Source organism: Scyliorhinus torazame, chromosome 24, assembly GCF_047496885.1.
Source record: "Scyliorhinus torazame isolate Kashiwa2021f chromosome 24, sScyTor2.1, whole genome shotgun sequence".
Lineage (NCBI taxonomy): Eukaryota > Metazoa > Chordata > Chondrichthyes > Carcharhiniformes > Scyliorhinidae > Scyliorhinus > Scyliorhinus torazame.
Genome location: NC_092730.1, coordinates 46,409,012 through 46,432,448, shown reverse-complemented (window position 1 = coordinate 46,432,448; position 23,437 = coordinate 46,409,012). Strand labels below are relative to the sequence as shown.

The following is a 23,437-nucleotide window of genomic DNA, read 5'->3' as shown; positions in this document are numbered from 1 at the left end:
TTGAACTTTCCCCCACGAGGTTAAATTTCTCCAAGGAGATTTTCAACCTCACGATTGTCCAATACCTTCCTTTCAATGGGAAAGCGTTGGTCTCAGGACATGAGATTCCTGCTCAGATACGCACAGCGAGACCACACAGGCAAAAGCGCAGTTAATGACTCGATAATCTGCTTCAGTGACTTTGGTTGAGGAATTAATATTGATCCCAGGACTCCGAGTAAAATTCGTCTTCTCTTGTAAATAGTCCGGCAGGTTCGATTGTTCACATCCGTCCGAGAGGGGAAGATGGGAACTTGGTTTCTATTGTGATTTGTTGCTCGATAAAGCTTTATTTCCTTATATGCCCCCTGTGAGGTATTACTGGATATCGTTATATACCTATGTTGCCCCTTTGTGGGGTACTACTGGATATCGTATCCGGTCCAGCTTTGACAAAGTGTCATCTGGACTCGAAACGTTAACTCTTTTCTCTCCCTACAGATCTGGTCAGACCTGCTGAGACTTTAAAGCATTTTCTCTGTGTGTATATTCCCTACCTGCATTAGATCTTCTAAAATGCATTACCTCACATTTGTCCGGATTAAACTCCATCTGCCATCTCTCCGCCCAAGTCTCCAAACGATCTAAATCCTGCTGTATCCTCTGACAGTCCTCATCGCTATCCGCAATTCCACCAACCTTTTTTCGTCTGCAATCTTACTAATCAGACCCGTTACATTTTTCTCCAAATCATTTATATATACTACGAACAGCAAAGATCCCAGCACTGATCCCTGCGGGACACCACCAGACATAGCCCTCCAGTCAGAAACGGACCCTTCCATTGCTACTCTCTGCCTTCTATGACCTAGCCAGGTCTGTATCCATCTTGTTAGCTCATCCCTGATCACCTGTGACTTCACCTTTTGTACCAGTCTGCCATGAGGGACCTTGTCAAATGCTTTACTGAAGTCCATATAGACAACATCCACTGCCCTCCCTGCATCAATCATCTTTGTGACCTCTTCCAAAAATTCTATCAAGTTAGTGCGACATGACCTCCCCTTCACAAAACCGTGCTGCCTCTCTCTAATGCATCCATTTGTTTCCAAATGGGAGTAGATCCTGTCTCGAAGAATTCTCTCCAGTAATTTCTCTACGACTGATGTAAGACTCACCGACCTGTAGGTCCCTGCATTATCCTTGCTCCCCTTCTTAAACAAAGGAACAACATTGGCTATTCTCCAGTCCTCCGGGACATCACCTGAAGACAGAGAACACTGGAACTTAATGGGAGCACTTTCTATATATGATCAGTCAGTCGATGCTTGTGTGCATGTGTGTTATCTTGTGTAAGGTGACAGTGTCCAGCTGCTGCGCGTGTGTGTTACATTGTTGGTGAGTTACACAGTGGAATTGTGCCGCCAGGGTGCGCTGTCGAGCACATGTGGTCCTGATGAACAACATTGCGGAAGTAAGGAATTGTGTCGCTTCAACGCAGTACCAAATATGGAGCAGAGTGGCGCAGCGGAAGCGTGCTGGGCCCATAACCCAGAGGTCGATGGATCGAAACCATTCTCTGCTAGTTGTTTTTTATACTTTCCGTTACAGTCAAAAGAAACATTTAGCTTCTCACCACAAGTATATCTGACATTTCTTTCCTGGAAACGGGTTTTTTACTCGGCTGGAAGGGGGTTCCAGCAAACACTTAATTTGTGCAACCAATGTCTGAAATGGCATTTACTCCCACAGGACACACGCTGTAAATGCTGCAAACACACAGGCTTTCCATGATTGCAGAATGTTCAGCACTATTCACAACTCTTCTGTTAATGAAACAGTCCATGTCCAAATGCAGCAATCCTGGACAATATCCAGGCTTGGGCTGAAAAGTTCCAGGAAAGACCATCTCTCATAAGTGAGAATCTAACCATCGCCCCTTGACATTCACCGGAATTCCCATCACTGAAACCCCACTGCCAACATCTGACTGATTGCCATTGGGCAGAAACTGAACTGGTCATATAAATACTGTGGCTAGAAGGCAGGCCAAAGACTCGGACTCCTGTGGCGAGGCACTCACTCACTGACTCCCCAAACCCTGTCGACACAGCATAAATCAGGAATGTATTGGAATAATTTCCATCTCCTTTAACAGTTGCAATTTCAACAACACTGAATAGGTTTGACACCATCTAGGACAAGGCATCCTGCTTGATCGGTACCCCATCCATAAACACTCACTCACTCCACCACTGATGCAGAGTGGCAGCGTGTATACCAGCTACAGGATTCACTGCAGGAAGTCACCAAGGCTCCTTTGGCAACACCTTCCAAACCCACATCCACCACCATCGAGAGAGGGACAAGGGCGGCCGACACCACAACCTGGAGGCTCTCCTCCAGCCACTCACCATCCTGTATTAGAACTATATCCCTGTTACTTCACTGCAGCTGGATTAATTATTTCTCTGATGTAATGTATCTGTCTCTGTGTATATCTGTGTCTGTGAGCACATGCGTGTTTCTATATATGTGTTTGTGTCTGAAAATATGTGTGAATGTTTATGTGCCTGTGTGTGTATACATGTATGTGCGGGTGTGTACAACTGTGTGTGTATAATGTGTGTGACTCTGTATACTGTGTGTGTACACGTGTATATTATACCTGTGTGTATGTTTGTGTATCCGTGTGTGTGCAACTGTGTGCATAATATGTGTGGGCCTGCACACTGTGTGTGTACGTGTGTAGAGCTGTGTGTGAATACCTGTGCATGTGTATGCTTGTGTGTGCGCGCACAGTCTTCCAATTGTATGTCATTATTGTTTCCTCTCTGAGAGTCTTTTAACCATTTCTAAATCTCTCAGAGGTACAATTGCTGAGTCTGATTGCTTTTTGTGATTGCTATTTATGAGTGAGTACAGTGTCTTTCAGCATCTTACTCTGAACAACCGTTTGAGAGTAATCCTGAATCTGTCATGCTCCAGGACTCAGTGTGAGGATGGATCATAAGACCATAAGACATAGGAGCGGAAGTAAGGCCATTCGGCCCATCGAGTCCACTCCACCATTCAATCATGGCTGATTTCAACTCCATTGACCAGCTCTCTCTCCATAGCCCTTAATTCCTCGAGAAATCAAGAATTTATCAACTTCTGTCTTAAAGAAACTCAACGTCCCGACCTCCACCGCCCTCTGTGGCAATGAATTCCACAGAACCACCACTCTCTGGCTGAAGAAATTTCTCCTCAGCTCTGTTCTAAAGTGACTCCCTTTTATTCTAAGGCTGTGCTCCCGGGTCCTTGTCTCCCCTGCTAATGGAAACAACTTCCCTACGTCCACCCGATCTAAGCCATTCATTATCTTGTAAGTTTCTATTAGATCTCCCCTCAACCTCCTAAACTCCAATGAATATAATCCCAGGATCCTCAGACATTTATGAATTTTGTCACCGTTTAGAAAATAGTCCATGCCTCTATTCCTTTTTCCAAAGTGCAAGACATCGCACTTGCCCACGTTGAATTTCATCAGCCATTTCTTGGACCACTCTCCTAAACTGTCTAAATCGTTCTGCAGCCTCCCCACCTCCTCCATACTACCTGCCCCTCCACCTATCTTTGTATCATCGGCAAACTTAGCCAGAATGCCCTCAGTCCCGTCTTCTAGATCGTTAATATATAAAGAGAACAGCGGCCCCAACACTGAACCCTGCGGGACACCACTCGTCACCGGTTGCCATTCTGAAAAAGAACCTTTTATCCCAACTCTCTGCCTTCTGCCTGACAGCCAATCGTCAATCCATGTTAGTACCTTGCCTCGAAGACCATGGGCCCTTATTTTACTCAGCAGTCTCCCGTGAGGCACCTTCTCAAAGGCCTTTTGGAAGTCAAGATAGATAACATCCATTGGCTCTCCTTGGTCTAACCTATTTGTTATCTCTTCAAAGAACTCTAACAGGTTTGTCAGGCACGACCTCCCCTTACTAAATCCATGCTGACTTGTCCTAATCTGACCCTGCACTTCCAAGAATTTAGAAATCTCATCCTTAACAATGGATTCTAGAATCTTGCCAACAACCGAGGTTAGGCTAATTGGCCTATAAGTTTCCAACAGGGGGGTTACAACAGCGATTTTCCAATCCTCTGGGACTTTCCGTGACTTCAGTGACTTTTGAAAGATCATAACTAACGCCTCCACTATTTCTTCAGCTATCTCCTTTAGAACTCTAGGATGTAGCCCATCTGGGCCCGGAGATTTATCAATTTTTAGACCTCTTAGTTTCTCTAGCATTTTCTCCTTTGTGATGGCTACCATATTCAACTCTGCCCCCTGACTCTCCGGAATTGTTGGGATATTACTCATTTCTTCTACTGTGGAGACTGATGCAAAGTACCTATTTAGTTTCTCACCTATTTCCTTGTCTCCCTTCACTAGATTACCAGCATCATTTTGGAGCGGCCCAATGTCTACTTTTGCCTCCCGTTTGTTTTTAATGTATTTAAAGAAACCTTTGCTGTCATTCCTAAAGTTACTGGCTAGCCTACCTTCATAATTGATCCTCTCTTTCCTTATTTCTCTCTTTGTTATCCTCTGTTTGTTTTTGTAGTCTTCCCAATCTTCTGACTTCCCACTACTCTTTCCACATTATAGGCTTTCTCTTTCGCTTTGATGCATTCCCTATCTTCCTTTGTCAGCCATGGCTGCCTAATCCCCCCTCTGATAACCTTTCTTTTCTTTGGGATGAACCTCTGTACTGTGTCCTCAATTACTCCCAGAAACTCCTGCCATTGCTGTTCTACTGTCTTTCCCACTAGGCTCTGCTCCCAGTCGATTTTCGTCAGTTCCTCCCTCATGCCCATGTAGTTACCTTTATTTAACTGTAATACCTTTACATCTGATTCTACCTTCTTTCTTTCAAATTGAAGATTGAATTCTACCATATTATGATCACTGCCTCCTAAGTGTTCCCTTACTTTAAGATCTTTAATCAAGTCTGGCTCATTACATAACACTAAGTCCAGAATGGCCTGTTCCCTCGTGGGCTCCATCACAAGCTGTTCCAAAAAGCCCTCCTGTAAACATTCAATGAATTCCCTTTCCTTGGGTCCACTGGCAGCATTATTTACCCAGTCCACCTGCATATTGAAGTCCCCCATGATCACTGTGACCTTGCCTTTCTGACATGCCCTTTCTATTTCGTGGTGCATTTTGTGCCCCCGGTCCTGACCACTGTTAGGAGGCCTGTACATAACTCCCATTATGGTTTTTTTGCCATTGTGGTTCCTCAACTCTACCCACACAGACGCCACATCATCTGACCCTCTGTCGTTGAGTGCTATTGATTTAATTTCATTACTAATAAACAAGGCAACCCCGCCCCCTCTGCCCACTTCTCTGTCTTTTCCATAGGTTGTGAATCCCTGGATGTTTAAATGCCAGTCCTGAACCCCCTGCAACCACGTCTCTGTGATGCCTACCACATCATACCTGCCAGTCACAATCTGGGCCACAAGCTCATCTACCTTGTTCCGTACACTGCGCGCATTTAAATATAGCACCTTTAATTCTCTATTGACCGTCCCTTTTTGTTTTCATAGTGTGGTGGACTTTGGTTTACTGAGCCTTTCCATACACTGTGTCATATTTTGTGGGATGGGGACTATCGTAACATCTCCTGAGTTTTGTCTTTTCGTGCTTTTTTGTATTCCTAAGCAGCTACGCTTCCCACTGATTACTTCATCTCTTGGTTCCCTGACTTTCCCTTCCCCCCCCCCCCCCCCCAATCTCTAGTTTAAAGTCCGATTGACTACCCTATTTACCCTTTTCGCCAGAACACTGGTCCCAGCTCGGTTCAGGTGGAGACCATCCCAACAGTATAGGTCCCCCCTGTCCCAAAACTATGCCAGTGTCCCATGAAAAGGAACCCCTCTTTCCCACACCACTCTTTCAGCCACGTGTTAACTTCCCTTATTCTTGCCTCCCTATGCCAATTTGCATGTGGCTCAGGCAGTAATCCGGAGATTATGACCCTTGAGGACCTGTTTTTTAATTTGAATCCTAGCTCTTTATAATCTCTAAACAGGTCCTCTTTCCTAGACTTGCCTATGTTGTTGGTACCGACATGGACCACAACAACTGGATCCTCCCCCTCCCTCTCCAGTATCCTTTCAAGCCGGTCAGAGATGTCCCGCACCCTAGCACCGGGCAGGCAACATACCATGCGGGACTCTTTATCCTGCTCACAAAGGATACTATCTATCCCCCTGATAATAGAATCCCCTACAACTACAACTTGCCTATTTACTCCCTCCCCTTGAATGGCCTGCTGAACCATGGTGCCTTGGTCAGCTGACTCATCCTTCCTGCAGCCCTGTTCGCCATCCACACAGGGAGCAAGTGCCTCATACCTGTTGGACAGGGTCAAGGGATGAGGCTCCTGAGTTCCTGACTGCTGGTTCCCTTTACCTGCCTGACTTGCAGTCACACCCTGCTGTCCCTGGCCACGGGCAGGATTTAAACTACTTACTCTGACAGGTGTAACTGCCTCCTGAAACACAGTGTCCAGGTAAGTCTCCCCCTCCCGGATGTGCCTCAGTGTTTGAAACTCAGACTCCAGCTCATCAACTCTGAGCCGGAGCTCTTCGAGCAGCCAACACTTACTGCAGATGTGGTCGCTGCAGCTCGCAATGGGATCTGCCAGCTCCCACATCAAGCAGCTCAAGCACATCACCTGACCAGCCATCACTAATTAATTCATTAGTTTAATGTAAGTGTCCGGGTTTAGCTGTGTTTTTTTTTAAATTTGGGGCAGATTTGCTATCAACCAATCAGATCACAGCTTCCCTCTGCCGTCACTTTTGGGGGGAAAAAACTGGAAAACGAAGTTACCGTTAGGTTTTTATCCTCACAGAGACTGCTCCTCCTCCACCGAACGGCTCCCGAAATTAGGCCCGAAGAAAGAGAGAGAACAAAACAGCCGGGAAAAAGCACCTTCTCCCACTCTTCACCGAATTACCTCACTGCACCAAATTCTCACTCTGTCTGTGTCTCACTCACTCAGGCTGTGTCTCCTTGACCTGCGCAATGCTTACTAAGTTCACTTTCTGTCTGTCTTTTATACAGACTTTAGGATGACTCACACTAAAACTTCAAAGAGAAGAATACAATGTGTACCTTTGTGCCCCTCAACAGGCCTCAGGTGACTGCCAGATAACTGCCTCTCAGCAATTAGGGTGGGGGCAGCTTCAGCCAATCAGACACTAATCTACACTGCACTTTTAACTGAAAAACAGCAAAATTAGATTAACCACTTACCTTTCCTGGTTACCGCACTGCACCAAATTACCAAATTCTCACTCTGTCTGTGTCTCACTCACTCAGGCTGTGTCTCCTTGACCTGCGCAATGCGTTCAGATCCTACTCTGAACATGTGTCTATGAAATATCCTGCATCTGTCACACTGCAGGACTCAGTGTGATGATGGATCTTAGTCTGAACATGTGTTTGAGGATTATCCTGTACCTGTCAGGCTCTGTGACTCAGTGGGAGGATGCGGTTCAGGATGTGACATTTCAATCTCTGGGACAGTTTATAAGTTTGCATTCAATCCACGTAAATTTCCAGCTCTGAAAGAAACCATTGCTGTGGGAGGTTTGAAGCAAACAATGCGAGAGTTTTGGACCAGCATTTAATATCAGAACACAATTGTGAAAGATAATGTAACCTTCAACCTGATACTGGATTGCTCTGGAAGTTTAACTCAGGTTGTACACATTGATTTGATCTGTGCCACTCAGTCTGATTCTGAGTAAGAATTTTGACATGAATGTAAAATGGACCACAGTCTGGAATTGATACAGTATCTTCCATCAGGGACAGATTCAGTGAGAATTTTCCAATAGTTTGCAAATTACATCTCAGTTCATAGTCAACGAAATTATATTGTATCTTTTATTTTCATAAACTAGGTGGGTTTTAAACAAGAATGAGAGTTTGTATCTTTGTCGCTTTCAGCATATCTCATTCTGAGAATGCACCTGATATTTGTGTTTGCAACTAATGTATTTGTGAGGACGCACTCTGAGGATTAGTACAGCCACCCCTGATGTGAGTGATGTAACTGGTATTTAACTCGAATCTCAGAGTACATTATTACGGTTAATTGTGTAATTCTTAACCTGAAATCATGTGTCAGTTTTCTCTGATATTGATTATTTCACTAAGCTGCTCCATTGTGGAACTGATACAGTGATGATGAGAATGGGTGAGAATTTGCACTGGGATTTATGGGGCCTCCTGTCAGCGGTACTGAGTTAGGGTGACATGGACACAGCGTCTGTCTCTCCTGCTGTTTGATTGATGGGTTGAAACTGTGTCTCTGGAACTGTTTCTGCTGCCTGAGACTGTGGAACTGATGACCTGTCTGTGTCTCTTTGCTCTGTCAGTGACAATGTGTGTGGGAAGGAGGTGGAGACACTCTTCCCTGTAACTTGTGTGGAGGAAACATCACATTTATTCATCTTCAGAATATTCTGGTATTTGTCTGTGGAAACAAATGATATTTAAAAACTAAAGGACAGTCAACCATTAACCAATCACAGGCCAGGGAGAAGAATGTGGAGTTTTGATTGGCTGACATTTTCAAATTCGAAACTCCCGCCAATTTCAGTGCAGGAAAATCCCAAAAAACGGAACCGCTCAATGTTCAGGAAACTATTTGAATCTCACACTTTGTTATCTGTTTATTGATTTTTCCATCCCAGAATCCGGGCGCTATTTTAGGAACAGATTGAACTTGTCAATCTCTTCTCTGTAACCGGCGGTAATAAGACCCCGTTCAGCAATTTAAAACGGAGCAAATCTCAGCTCACTGCAAAAGCAGAAACATCGAGATTACCAACCAACTCCTTCACACAGGCTTCACAGTGACAGGGAGAAAGGGCTGATTTCTGAGCCTCTCTCCTGAAAGCGGCCGGGAATGTTACACTGGGAAGTGTGGAGAGAATCCCCGACTCTATCCAGCCGGTGGAACAGGCAGCTTTGTGTCCGGAGAATAGGGAGGGCCGGGGAGAGGCAGATCTTAAAGCGCGGCAATGGACTCAGGTCCTGTGTGTGCTCAAATCTCGCTGATTCCGTCTCTTGGGAAAACTGCGGAATAAACAGATCAGCCCGAAAATAACCTCTTCATTCCCGCCTTTACTGTGTTCCGGGAGCGGGAAACACATCACCCGAGAGAAAAAAAAATAATTTCCTTATGAATTTAACTCACCAGTTGTTAAACTTGGAATATAGTTATCATTAAATTGAAATAATTACCTCCTGAAATTGTGTTTCTCCTCATTGTCCGTCACAAATGCCAGACTGAGTTTAAAATCCGCTCTCAATTCAGATTGTCTCTTCTGTGTGAAACTGTCTGTGACGGGCGGGTATGAAGCCACATTCACAACATTCTGGAACGGGACAAATCTCTATCCTCCACAAAGAGATTTCTCATCAAGTCAATGCGGGAAAAGATGGTGCAGCTTTTTCACAGAGATTGTGGGTGGCTCTTAAAAGAGCCGTTGTGTTTGGGGTGGTTTTCAGTCCATTGTGGAGTTTTACTTGGAGCTGGTGTACTTGGTCACCGCCTTTGTCCCTTCCGACACGGCGTGCTTGGCCAGTTCCCCGGGCAGCAGCAGGCGCACGGCGGTCTGGATCTCCCGGGAGCTGATGGTGCTGCGCTTGTTGTAATGGGCCAGGCGGGAAGCCTCACCCGCGATGCGCTCGAAAATATCGTTGACGAACGAGTTCATGATGCTCATGGCCTTGGAGGAGATGCCGGTGTCGGGGTGAACCTGCTTCATCACTTTGTAGATGTAGATGGAGTAACTCTCCTTTCTCGACCTTCGCCGCTTCTTGCCGCCCTTTACTGCCGGTTTCTTAACGACTTTCTTGGCTCCCTTCTTGGAAGCTGGTTTCGATGTTGGTTTCTTCTCGTCAGCCATCGTCAATATCACCCAGAAATAAAGCAAACCCCTTCCGAGCGCTGATTAAATAGACAGAGCCTCACATCTATGCTAATGAGGAATGGGGAAAGGAATGATTGTGATTGGACATTGTGAACATGAGGACAGCCAGTTATGTTCTGTTTATTTGATTAAATATAAAAGCAGACCAATCAAAATTAGGATTTTCCACCAATCGGAAACCATCTTATACAAACATGAACTACATTTCAGAAAGTATGTCTCCAGTCCCAGTTTGTCAGTGTGTAAAGATCCACCGGGAAAAGTCACTTGTCTGTCGGTGAGAGGGACTCTTCACCACAGAGGGAATGTGCGGGACTGTGGGATTCATTCAGGAACTGTGAGTGTCTTGTAATATGTGAGTGTGAGTGTGATACAGTGTGTGAGTGTGGGATTTACTCACTCTCTGATACAGTGTGTGAGTGTGGGATTTACTCACTCTCTGACACAGTGTGTCTGTGGGATTTACTCACTCTCTGATATAGTGTGTGTGTGTGTGGGATTTACTCACTCTCTGATACAGTGTGTGAGTGTGGGATTTACTCACTCTCTGATACAGTGTGTGAGTGTGGGATTTACTCACTCTCTGCTACAGTGTGTGAGTGTGGGATTTACTCACTCTCTGATACAGTGTGAGAGTGTGGGATTTACTCACTCTCTGATACAGTGTGTGAGTGTGAGATTTACTCACTCTTTGATACAGTGTGAGAGTGTGGGATTTACTCACTCTCTGATACAGTGTGTGAGTGTGGGATTTACTCACTCTCTGATACAGTGTGAGTGTGGGATTTACTCACTCTCTGATACAGTGTGTTTGTGTGGGATTTACTCACTCTCTGATACAGTGTGTGAGTGTGGGATTTACTCACTCTCTGATACAGTGTGTGAGTGTGGGATTTACTCACTCTGATAGTGTGTTTGTGGGATTTACTCACTCTCTAATACAGTGTGTGTGTGGGATTTACTCACTCTCTGATACAGTGTGTGAGTGTGGGATTTCCTCACTCTCTGATACAGTGTGTGTGTGGGGGATTTCCTCACTCTCTGATACAGTGTGTGAGTGTGGGATTTCCTCACTCTCTGATACAGTGTGAGAGTGTGGGATTTACTCACTCTCTGATACAGTGTGTGAGTGTGGAATTTACTCACTATCTGATACAGTGTGTGAGTGTGGGATTTACTCACTCTGATAGTGTGTCTGTGGGATTTACTCACTCTCTGATACAGTGTGTGTGTGGGATTTACTTGCTCTCTGATACAGTGTGTGTGTGGGATTTACTTGCTCTCTGATACAGTGTGTGAGTGTGGGGTTTACTCACTCTCTGATACAGTGTGTGATTTATTCACTCTCTGATACAGTGTGAGTGTGGGATTTCCTCACTCTCTGATAGTGTGTGTGTGTGGGATTTACTCACTCTCTGATACAGTGTGTGCATGGGATTTACTCACTCTCTGAACAGTCTGTGAGTGTGGGATTTACTCACTCTCTGATACAGTGTGTGTGTGGGATTTACTCACTCTCTGATACAGTGTGTGACTGTGGGATTTACTCACTCTCTGATAGTGTGATTGTGGGATTTACTCACTCTCTGATACAGTGTGTGAGTGTGGGATTTACTCACTCTCTGATACAGTGTGTGAGTGTGGGATTTCCTCACTCTCTGATGGTGTGTGTGGGATTTACTCACTCTCTGATACAGTATGTGAGTGTGGGATTTACTCCCTCTCTGATACTGTGTGTGAGTGTGAGATTTACTCACTCTCTGATGCAGTATGTGAGTGTGGGATTTACTCACTCTCTGATGTTGAGTGTGTGGGATTTACTCACTCTCTGATACAGCGTTTTATGTGGGGAATTTACTCACTCTCGGATACAGTGTGAGAGTGTAGGATTTACTCACTCTCTGACACAGTGTGTGAGTGTGGGATTTACTCACTCTCTGACACAGGATGTGAGTGTGGGATTTACTCACTCTCTGATACAGTGTGTGAGTGTGGGATTTACTCACTCTCTGATAGTGTGTGAGTGTGGGATTTACTCGCTCTCTGATACAGTGTGTGAGTGTGGGATTTACTCACTCTCTGATACAGTGTGTGTGGGATTTACTCACTTTCTGATACAGTGTGTGAGTGTGGGATTTACTCACTCTCTGATACAGTGTGTGAGTGTGAGTATTACTGTAGCTGAAGCCTTACCAACGTTTTACAGTTCCAGCAGAACCTGCGTGTTCGTAAACTCTATGCCTCGGCTAATATAGACTGTGGTACCATAGGCCTGGCATTTTCAAGCTCAGGGTTGTGACCTGTGGGTGGATCTCAGGAAGGTTCCAGGATGTTGGCGGTGATCAAGATTGCGGGGGGAATGGCCAATGGTCACGACCAGCTTTTAAAAGTGCCGGCCGTGATGGCTGTTTGAGATTAACGGCCATCCCGCGCATGCCGGCCTTATCAAGTAGTGCGCAAGGTGGACCGGCTCCTCCTGATGTCAGTGCACAGTCCCAGGCCAGTTATTTTCAGCAAATTCTGGAATCCTCCCAGTGGAAGCGCTGGCAGACTGCAGGTCACACGCCCCGTACGCTGACATCACGTGTTCTGGGCCCGAGAGACATTCCTCCATTTTGCAGCTGCCAGCAGTGCTGGAGTGAACTCCAGGGCCTCTGGTGAACAACCCATGAAGAAGCTGAAAACAGGAACAAAGCAGCACAATGATGATTATTTGAGGGGTGGGTTTATAAATTGTGCCACTGCAATCAGGAGTCAAATTTCATGGGTGTTACATGTCGGGAATTACTGGCAAATGAATGTTTAAAACCTCAAATTGTCAAAGACATTTGAAGACTAAGTATGGCGAGTTCGAGGACAAACCTCTGTAATTTTTTCAACGGATGCAGTGAGATCTTCAATCATCAGCTGGAGTCATTATCAGAAATGTAACATTCAATAACAAAGCAAGTGAGATCGTGGGGACCAAGCAGGCTCACCTGTCACATTAAAGTCAAGTGAAAATGGTGGGTCGCGAAGATCAGCCGGCGATGGTCCCAAAGGCCTCCCAGCGAGGGTCCCGAAGGATGGCCGGTTGGTAAAAATGGGACCCTGGTTAAAAAGTTTGATCCACACTGCCATAGGCTTCCTTACCCATTGTATCCAGCTGCTCTGCTACCTTAAGGTACTGGTGTACATGCACACCAAGATCCCTCCGGTCCTTCGAGCCTCCCAGCGTCCTGCCATTTATCATGTATTTTCTTGTCTTGTTTGTCCTGCCCAAGTGCATCTCTTCCAGATTGAATTCCGTTTGCCACTGATCAGTCCATCTGTGTCCTCCTGCATTCGGAGGCTATCCTCCTCAATATTTACCACCCCACCAAATTTCATATTAGCAGCAAACTTACTGATCAACCCTCCTATATTCATATCTAAAGCATTTGTATCAACCACAAACAGCCAGGGCCTCAACACTGATCCCTGTGGGAAACCACTGGACACGATCTTCCAATCAGAGGCTAGGGGCTGGTTTAGCACAGTGGACTAAACAGCAGAACAATGCCAGCAGCGCGGGTTCAATTCCCGTACCGGCCTCCCCGAACTGGTGCCGGAATGTGGCGACTTGGTGCTTTTCACAGTAACTTCATTGAAGCCTACTTGTGACAATAAGCAATTATTATTGTTAGAAAAACACTCCTCCACCAACAGCCTCTGCTTCCTGCCACTCAGCAATTTTGGATCCAATTTGCCAAATTTCCTTTGGTCCCTTGGGCATGTGTCTTCACATCAGTCACCCATGTGGGACCTGATGAAAAGCCTTGCTGAAGTCCAAGTAGATTACGTCAAATGCATTTCACTCATCTACACACCTGTTCACCTCTTCGAAACATTCAATCCATTTCGCTTCTGCTGTTTTGAGCCCTCAATATCTGCCACAAGCCTCCCCTTTTCTACTTATCCAACGCTGTATATCTCTCAATATACATGGTTGACTAGATATGTTGGTCCCACCCTTTTCTTGATTGGAACATGTTGGCCGTGTACTCTCCCTATTTCCTTGTTGAATGTGTCCCACTGTTCTGTCACAGATTTACCGAAAGGTGCCTGCTCCCGATCCACTCTGGCCAAATCAGATCTGATCTGATTCAAATCAGCCTTCCTCCAGTTGTGAACTTTGATCTCAGGTCCATCCTTGTCCTTTTCCATGACTATCTTGAATCTAAATGAAGTTATGATCACTGTCTGCAAAATGCTCCCCCAACGATACTTCAACCACTTGTCCAGCTTCGTTACTGAAAGTGAAGTCCAAGACCACCCCTCTCTTGTCTGTCCTTCTACGTACTGGCTTAAAAAGTTCTCATGGATGTATTTAAAGAATTCCGCTCCCTCTAAACTTTTCGCACTATGACTACCCCAGTTCATATTGAGGAAGTTGCGATCCCCCACTGTTCCCACTATCACAAACCTATTACTTTTCCTCTTCTCTGAAATTTTCCTCCATATTTGCTCTAATGTTAGCTCTAATATTTGGGCCCCACAAGGCTGCCTACTTAGCCCCTTACTATACTCCCTGTACACACACGACTGAGTGGAAAATTTGGTTCCAACTCCATCTACACGTTTGCAGACGATGAGGACTATTGTGGAGGAGGTGTTGTTGTTCATTCTTACTGATTGTGCTCTGTTGGTCAGAAAATCGAAGATCCAGTTGCAGAATGGGGAGCCAAGTCCTAGGTTTTGGAGCTTTGATATGAGCTTGGCTGGGATTATGGTGTTGAATGCGGAGCTGTAGTCAATAAATAGATGCTCTAGGGATGAGTGTAGGGCCAGGGAAATGGTGTCTGGTGTGGACCGGTTGCAGTGGTATGCGAATTGCAGTGGATCAAGGCGTTCTGGGAGTATGGAGGTGATGTGCTTCATGATCAACCTCTCAAAGCACTTCATTACGACTGAAGTCAGGGCCACTGGTCAGTAGTCATTGAGGCACGTTGCCTGGTTCTTCTTTGGTACCGGTATGATGGTGGTCTTCTTGAAGCAGGTGGGGACCTTGGAGTGGAGTAGGGACAGGTTAAAGATGTCCGCGAATATCTCTGCCAGCTGCTCCGCGCAGGCTCTGAGTGCACGACCAGGGATCCCGTCTGGGCCCGTCGCCTTCCAAGGGTTCACTTTCAGGAAGGCCAATCTGACTTCGGAAGCTGTGATGGTGGGTATGGGAGAATTATGGGCTGCTGGGGCACTCGCCAGCGGATTGTTGGTTACCTGCTCGAACCGAGCATAGAATGCATTAAGTTCCTCGGGGAGGGGTGCGCTGCTGCAAGATATACTGTTCGGCTTTGCTTTGTAGCCCGTTATGTTGTTTAGTCCTTGCCACAACCGTCGACAGTCTGTCTGTGACTCTAGCTTGGTTTGATCTTCTCTCTTGGCATCTAACCGCATTATTGTGTGTGAAAGTGTGTATTACCCTCACTGACTCGCTCTGTGCGTGTGTGAGAGCAAGTGCCTGTGTGAGAGTGAGTGCGAGAGCGTGTGTACGTGAGTGCATGTGTATGAGAGAGAGTGCGTGTGTTTATGAGAGAGTGCATGTGTATGAGAGACTGCGTGTGTATGAGAGACTGCGTGTGTATGAGAGACTGCGTGTGTATGAGAGAGTGCGTGTGTATGAGAGAGTGCGTGTGTATGAGAGAGTGCGTGTGTATGAGAGAGTGCGTGTGTGAGCATGTGTGTTTGTGAGCATGTTTGCATTTTACCCTCATTATCTCTCTTTGATATATAAAACATATTTTACTGTTCCTGCCCAGATACTGGTGTGTGTGAGAGTGTGAGTGTGTGGTTTACCATCATTTGTTCTCTATGATATATGATGCACATTGTACTGCTTATTAGTCAGTTACTGTTGTGACATTGAGTGTGAGTATCTGAAAGTGTGTGAATATGAAAGAGTGTGAGTGTGTGAGGGAGCATATACAAGAAAGTGTGTCAGTCTGTGTGAGGGAGTGTGCGAGTGTGAGAAATAATCTGCATGAGTGTGAGTGTGTGGGGAGAGAGAGTGTGTTTTACCTTCATTGTCTCTGTGATATATAACATATTTTACTGCTCAGTAACAGGTGTGTGACTGTGTTTTATCCTCACTGTCTGTCTATCATATAGACCGCATTGCGGTCACTGCATCCAGAAAGTGTACCTGAGCAAGTCACCCTCGGTGTTCAAGTCAAGGCAAGCATCCAGCACAGCCCAATAGAGTAAAGCGTTCAATAATATTAAACAAACCCAGTTACCAGCCCCTCTTTAGTGTTAATCACACAGACCATAGGGCACAGGAGCAGAATTAGGCCACTCGGTCCATCGGGTCTGTTCCACCATCCAATCATGGCTGATAATTTTCCCATCCCCATTCTCCTACCTTCTTCCCATAACCCCTGATCCCCTTATTAATCAGATACCTATCTGCCTCGGTCTCAAAAACACTCAGTGATTTGGTCTCCTCTGGTTGAAGAGATTCCTCCCCCACTCTGTTTTAAATGATTGCCCTTTTAGTCTGAGATGGTGTCCTCTGGTTCTAGTTTTTCCTACAAGTGGAAACATCCTCTCCACATCCACTCTATCCAGGCCTCGCAGTATCCTGCAAGTTTCAATAAGATCCCCCCTCATCCTTCTAAACTCCAACGGGTTTGAGGTTCACAAGGAGGAGGTGTCAGCAATTCTGGTAAGTGTGAAAATAGATAAGTCCCCTGGCCGGATGGGATTTATCTTTGGATTCTCTGGGAAGCTAGGGAGGAGATTGCTGAGCCTTTGGCTTTGATCTTTAAGTCATCTTTGTCTGCAGGAATAGTGCCAGAAGACTGGAGGATCGCAAATGTTGTCCCCTTGTTCAAGAAGGGAAGCAGAGACAACCACGGTAACTATAGACCAGTGAGCCCTACTTCTCTTGTGGGCAAAGTCTTAGAAAGTTTCAGAAGAGATAGGATGCATAATCATCTGGAAAGGAATAATTTGATTAGGGATAGTCAACACGGTTTTGTGAAGGGTAAGTCGTGCCTGGTGGATGAGGGTAAAGCAGTTGATGTGCTGTATGTGGATTTCAGTAAAGCGTTCGATAAGGTTCCCCACGGTAGGCTATTGCAGAAAATACGGATGCATGGGATTCAGGGTGATTTAGCAGTTTGGATCAGAAATTGGCTAGCTGGAAGAAGACAAAGGGTGGTGGTTGATGGGAAATGTTCAGCCTGGAGACCCATTACTAGTGGTGTACCACAAGGATCTGTTTTGGGGCACTGCTGTTTGTCATTTTTATAAATGACCTGGAGGAGGGCGTAGAAGGATGGGTGAGTAACTTTGCAGATGACACTAAAGTCGGTGGAGTTGTGGACAGTGTGGAAGGATGTTACAAGTTACAGAGGGACATAGATAAGCTGCAGAGCTGGGCTGAGAGTTGGCAAATGGAGTTTAATGCAGAGAAGTGTGAGGTGATTCATTTAGGAAGGAATAACAGGAAGACAGAGTACTGGGCTAATGGTAAGATTCTTTGTAGTGTGGATGAGCAGAGAGATCTCGGTGTCCATGTACATAGATCCCTGAAAGTTGCACCCCAGATTGAGAGGGTTGTTAAGAAGGCGTACGGTGTATTAGCTTTTATTGGTAGAGGGATTGAGTTTCGGAGCCATGAGGTCATGTTGCAGCTGTACAAAACTTTGGAGCGGCCGCATTTGGAGTATTGAGTGCAATTCTGGATGCCGCATTATAGGATGGATGTGGAAGCATTGGAAAGGGTGCAGAGGAGATTTACTAGAATGTTGCCTGGTATGGAGGGAAGCTCTTATGAGGGAAAGCTGGGGGACTTGAGGCTGTTTTCGTTAGAGAGAAGAAGGTTAAGAGGTGGCTTAATTGAGGCATACAAGACGATCAGAGGATTAGATAGGGTGGACAGTGATAACCTTTTTCCATGGATGGTGATTTCCAGCACGAGGGGACATAGCTTTAAATTGAGGGGAGATAGATATTGGACTGATGTCAGAGGTAGGTTCCTTACTCAGAGAGTAGTAAGGGTGTGGAATGCCCTGCCTGCAACAGTAGTGGACCCGCCAACACAAAGAGCATTCAAATGGTCATTGGATAGACATATGGACGATAAGGGAATAGTGTAGATGGGCTTTAGAGTGGTTTCACAGGTCGGCGCAACATCGAGGGCCAAAGGGCCTGTACTGTGCTGTAATATTCTATGTTATGTCATCATTGTCTACAGGAATAGTGCCTGAAGACTGGAGGATAGCAAATGTTGTCCCCTTGTTCAAGATGGGGAGTAGAGGCAACTTCGGTAACAAATAGACCAGTGAGCCTTACTTCTGTTGTGGGCAAAATCTTGGGAAGGTTTATAAGAGATAGGATGTATAATCATCTGGAAAGGAATAATTTGATTAGAGTTAGTCAACACGGTTTTGTGAAGGGTAGACCATGCCTCACAAACCTTATTGAGTTCTTTGAGAAGGGGACCAAACAGGTGGACGAGGGTAAAGCAGTTGATGTGGTGTATATGGATTTCAGTAAAGCATTTGATAAGATTCCCCATGGTAGGCTATTGCAGAAAATATGGAGGCATGGGATTGAAGGTGATTTAGCGATTTGAATCAGAGATTGGCTAGCTGTAAGAAGACAGAGGGTGGTGGTTGATGGGAAATGTTCAGCCTGGAGTTCAGTTACTAGTGGTGTACCACAGGGATCTGTTTTGAGGCCACTGCTTTTTGTTATTTTTAAAAATGACCTGGAGGAGGGTGTAGAAGGATGGGTAAGTAAATTTGCGGATGACACTGAAGTCGGTGGAGTTGTGGACAGTGTGGAAGGATGTTACAAGTTACAGAGGGACATAGATAAGCTGCAGCGCTGGGCTGAGAGGTGGCAAATGGAGTTTAATGCAGAAAAGTATGAGGTGATTCATTTTGGAAGGAATAACAAGAAGACAGAACTGGGCTAATGGTAAGATTACTGGCAGTGAGGATGAACAGAGAGATCTCGGTGTCCATGTACCTAGATCCCTGAAAGTTGCCACCCAGGTTGAGAGGGTTCTTAAGAAGGCGTACGGTGTGTTAGCTTTTATTGGTAGCGGGATTGGGTTTCGGAGCCATTAGGTCATGTTGCAGCTGTACAAAACTCTGGTGCGGCCGCATTTGGAGTATTGCGTGCAATTCTGGTCGCCGCATTATAGGAAGGATGTGGAAGCTTTGGAAAGAGTGCAGAGGAGATTTACCAGAATGTTGCCTGGCGTGGAGGGAAGATCTTATGAGGAAAGGCTGAGGGACTTGAGGGTCATTAGAGAGAAGAAGGTTAAGGGGTGACTTAATTGATGGATATAAGATGATCAGAGGATTGGATAGTGTGGACAGTGAGAGCCTTTTTCCTCGGATGGTGATGTCTAGCACGAGGGGACATAGCTTTAAATTGAGGGGAGATAGATATAAGACAGATATTAGAGGTAGGTTCTTTACTCAGAGAGTAGTAAGGGCGTGGAATGCTCTGCCTGCAACAGTAGTGGACTCGCCAACACTAAGGGCATTCAAATGGTCATTGGATAGACATATGGACGATAAGGGAATCGTGTAGATGGGCTTTAGAGTGGTTTCACAGGTCGGCGCAGCATCGAGGGCTGAAGGGCCTGTACTACGCTGTGATGTTCTATGCTCTGAGCAGACTGTCAGAGGCATCTGGCAGATCATCTCATCACCAGAACTTCCAAACAAGACCCAGCTTGGCTGGTGGTGAGAAAGGCTCTCCCCGTAAGATGCTTCATGCACACCCAAAGTCTCAACGCCGTCACATGCTGCCATCCAAGTGGCTGGGGGTGGGGGGTGGGGTGGGGGGGGGGGGCTGAAGCGGTCACTCACCTCCATGTGGAATGTGCCTTTCCAAAGAAGGTCTGGAGTGTGAAGGTTCATTGATGACACCAAGTATAGTGGCGTGACAGATAGTGTTGAGAATTGTCAGCGGATACAGCAGGACATACATAGGTTGGAGGCTTGTGCAGAGAAATGGCAAATGGAGTTTAATCTGGACAAACTGGAGGTAATGCATTTTGGTAGGCTTCACCTAGAGGGGAAATATACTGTAAATGGTAAAACTCTAAGGAATATAGAAAGTCAGAGAGATCTGGGCACGCAGGTCCACAGATCTTTGAAGGTGGCAACATAACTGGACAAGGTCGTCAACAAAGCAGACGGAATGCCAGCTTTCATTGGACGGGGCATTAAGTATAAAACTGGCAAGTCATGCTGCAGCTGTATAGAACCTTGGTACGGCCGCACTTGGAATATTGTGCACAATTCTGGCCACACTACCAGAAGGATGTGCACTCTTTGGAGAGGGTGCAGAGGAGGTTTATCAGGCTGTTGCCTGGTCTGGAAAGTGAGCTTTATGGAGAGGCTGAATAGACTCGGACTGGTTTCATTAGGAAGACGGAGGTGTGATCTGATAAAGGCCGACAAAATTATGAGCGGCATGGACAGAGTGAATGGGCAGGCAATCTTTCCCAGGGTGGAGGGGCCAGTCTCCAGGGGGCATAGATTTAAGGTGCACTGGGTAAAGTTTACAGAGGATGTGCGAGGCAGGTTTTTTTACGCAGACAGTGGGGAGGGCATGGACCGCGTTGCCAGGGGAGGTTGTAGAAGCAGATACATTACGGCGGCAAAAGAAGAAAAAACTTGCATAGCAACACATAAACATGGCAAATCAATATGATACAGAACTTTGTACATTGGATTCCTCCCGTACATATCAGTTTTCTCGATCGTTTATGTTTTTCTTGCTCAGATGCCCCCCCGAAGAACCCCCTTCCCTATTCCTCCCTCTTCCACTCCCACCCAGAAAGAGATATCCCCCCTCCACCTCTCCCCCCTCCCGCACCGCTCTCCCCCCCCCCCGCACCTCTCTCTCCCCCCCCCCACGCACCTCTCTCCCCCCTGCACCTCTCTCCCCCCCCCGCACCTCTCTCCCCCCCGCCCCCCTTTCCCCCCCCGCACCTCTCTCCCCCCCCGCCCCTCTCTCTCCCCCCCCGCCCCTCTCTCTCCCCCCCCGCCCCTCTCTCTCCACCCCCCCGCCCCTCTCTCTCCCCCCCCGCCCCTCTCTCTCCCCCCCGCCCCTCTCTCTCTCCCCCGCCCCTCTCTCTCCCCCCCCGCCCCTCTCTCTCCCCCCCGCCCCTCTCTCTCCCCCCCGCCCCTCTCTCTCCCCCCCGCCCCTCTCTCTCCCCCCCGCCCCTCTCTCCCCCCCCCGCCGGCCTCTCTCTCTCCCCCCCCCCCGCCGGCCTCTCTCTCTCCCCCCCCCCCCCCGCCGGCCTCTCTCTCTCCCCCCCCCCCCCCCCCCGCCGGCCTCTCTCTCTCTCCCCCCCCCCCCCCCCCCCCCCGCCGGCCTCTCTCTCTCCCCCCCCCCCCCCCGCCGGCCTCTCTCTCTCCCCCCCCCCCCCCCCCCGCCGGCCTCTCTCTCTCGGACCACCCCCCTCCATTTCCCCGACTCCCTTAATGCCATGGCCAAAGGTTCAATTGCTAATGCAAACAGCAGAGGGGACGGGGGCACCCCTGCCTCGTCCCTCGATACAGCCGGAAATACTCCGACCTCCGCCGGTTTGTGACCACACTCGCCACCGGGGCTCTATACAGGAGCTTAACCCAACTAATAAACCCTCCCAGGAACCCAAACCTCCTCAACATTCCCCAGAGATACTCCCACTCTACTCGGTCAAAGGCCTTCTCCGCGTCCATAGCTGCCACTATCTCCGCCTCTCCCTCCACCGATGGCATCATAATCACATTCAGTAGCCTCCGCACATTGGTGTTTAGCTGCCTGCCCTTTACAGACCCCGTCTGGTCCTTGTGAATCACCCCCGGGACACAATCCTCAATCCTCGTACCTAACACTTTTGCCAGCAACTTAGAATCCACGTTGAGGAGCAAGATCGGCCTATACGACCCGCATTGCAGTGGGTCCTTATCTCGCTTCAGGATGAAAGAGATCGTCACCTCCGACATTGTCGGGGGCAGGGTTGCCCCCTCCCTTGCCTCATTGAAAGTTCTTACCAGCAACGGGGCTAACAGGTCTACTAACTTTCTATAGAACTCCACCGGGAACCCATCCGGTCTCGGGGCCTTCCCTGCCTGCATGTTCCCCAGTCTTTTAACCAGCTCCTCCACCCCAATTGGTGCCCCCAAACCAGCCACCTCCTGCTCCTCCACACTCGGGAACCTCAGTTGGTTCAAGAATCGTCGCATCCCCTCTTTTTCCCCTGGGGGCTGGGACCTACACAGCTCCTCGTAGAAGGCCTTGAATGCCTCATTCACTTTCACCGCACTCCGCACCGTAGTTCCCCTTCCATCCTTGACTCCACCTATTTTCCTCTCTGCCATCCTCTTACGGAGCTGATGTGCCAGCATCCGGCTCGCCTTCTCCCCATATTTATACATCGCCCCCTGTGCCTTCCTCCACTGTGCCTCTACCTTCCCTGTGGTCAACAGGTCGAACACCGTCTGGAGACTCGCATCTCCCTGTGTAGTCGCTCATCTGGGCCCGCTGCATATATCCTGTCCACTCTTAAAATCTCCCCCACTAACCTCTCCTTTTCCCTGCCCTCTCTCATCTCCCTATGAGCTCTGATGGAGATTAACTCTCCCCTAACCACCGCCTTCAGCGCCTCCCATACTATGCCCACCTGCACCTCCCCATTGTCGTTGGCCTCCAGATGCCTGTCGATGCACCCCCACACCCTCCCACACGCTTCCTCGTCTGCCAGCAGTCCCACATCCAACCGCCACAGTGGGCGTTGGTCCCTCTCCTCCCCCAGCTCTAATTCCACCCAGTGCGGGGCGTGGTCCGAAATGGCTATGGCCGAATACTCCGTCCCCTCCACTTTCGAGATCAATGCCCTGCCCAGAACAAAAAAATCTATCCGGGAGTAGGCCTTGTGTACATGGGGGGAAAAAAGAGAATTCTCTGGCCAAAGACCTGGCAAATCTCCACGGATCTACTCCCCCCATCTGGTCCATAAACCCCATGAGCACCTTGGCCGCAGCTGGCATCTTTCCGGTCCTGGATCTGGAGCGATCCAGTACTGGGTCCAACACCGTGTTGAAGTCCCCACTCATTATCAAACTTCCTACCTCCAAGTCCGGTATACGCACCAACATACGTTTCATGAATCCAGCGTCGTCCCAATTCGGGGCGTATACATTTACCAATACCACCCCCGTCCCCTGCAACCTAGCACTCACCATCACGTATCAGCCTCCATTGTCCACCACTATGTTCTTGGCCTCAAATGACACCCGCTTCCCCACCAGTATTGCCACCCCTCTATTCTTCGCATCCAGCCCCGAATGGAACACCTCTCCCACCCATCCCTTTCTTAACCTGACCTGATCTGCCACCTTCAGATGTGTCTCCTGAAGCATGACCACGTCTGCCTTCAGTACCTTTAAGTGTACGAACACTCGGGCCCTCT

The 23,437-nt window shown here is 47.6% G+C and overlaps 2 protein-coding genes and 1 non-coding gene across 3 annotated transcripts in view; 1 reads left to right on the top strand and 2 right to left on the bottom strand.

The window, feature by feature from the left end:
• Positions 1–609: 609 nt before the first annotated feature.
• LOC140400041 (histone H2B-like) overlaps positions 610–23,437 on the bottom strand; it is a 156,771-nt gene continuing 133,943 nt past the window's right edge. The window contains exon 5 of the transcript XR_011937999.1: positions 610–688. The gene's annotated coding sequence lies outside the window, so the exon portion shown is untranslated. The remainder of the gene's footprint in view (positions 689–23,437) is intronic.
• trnam-cau (transfer RNA methionine (anticodon CAU)) lies at positions 1,493–1,564 on the top strand. Its single transcript has one exon. It is a non-coding gene; the product is annotated as a tRNA-Met (tRNA).
• LOC140400140 (late histone H2B.2.1-like) lies at positions 9,302–10,075 on the bottom strand. The gene has a single exon (XM_072489613.1). The coding sequence runs from the start codon at positions 9,961–9,963 to the stop codon at positions 9,577–9,579; it is 387 nt and encodes a 128-aa protein (XP_072345714.1). The 5' UTR covers positions 9,964–10,075; the 3' UTR covers positions 9,302–9,576.

Bases quoted from the DNA above. Each gene is read 5' to 3' on its own strand.
- LOC140400140 (XM_072489613.1), bottom strand. From the start codon at position 9,963: ATGGCTGACGAGAAGAAACCAACATCGAAACCAGCTTCCAAGAAGGGA.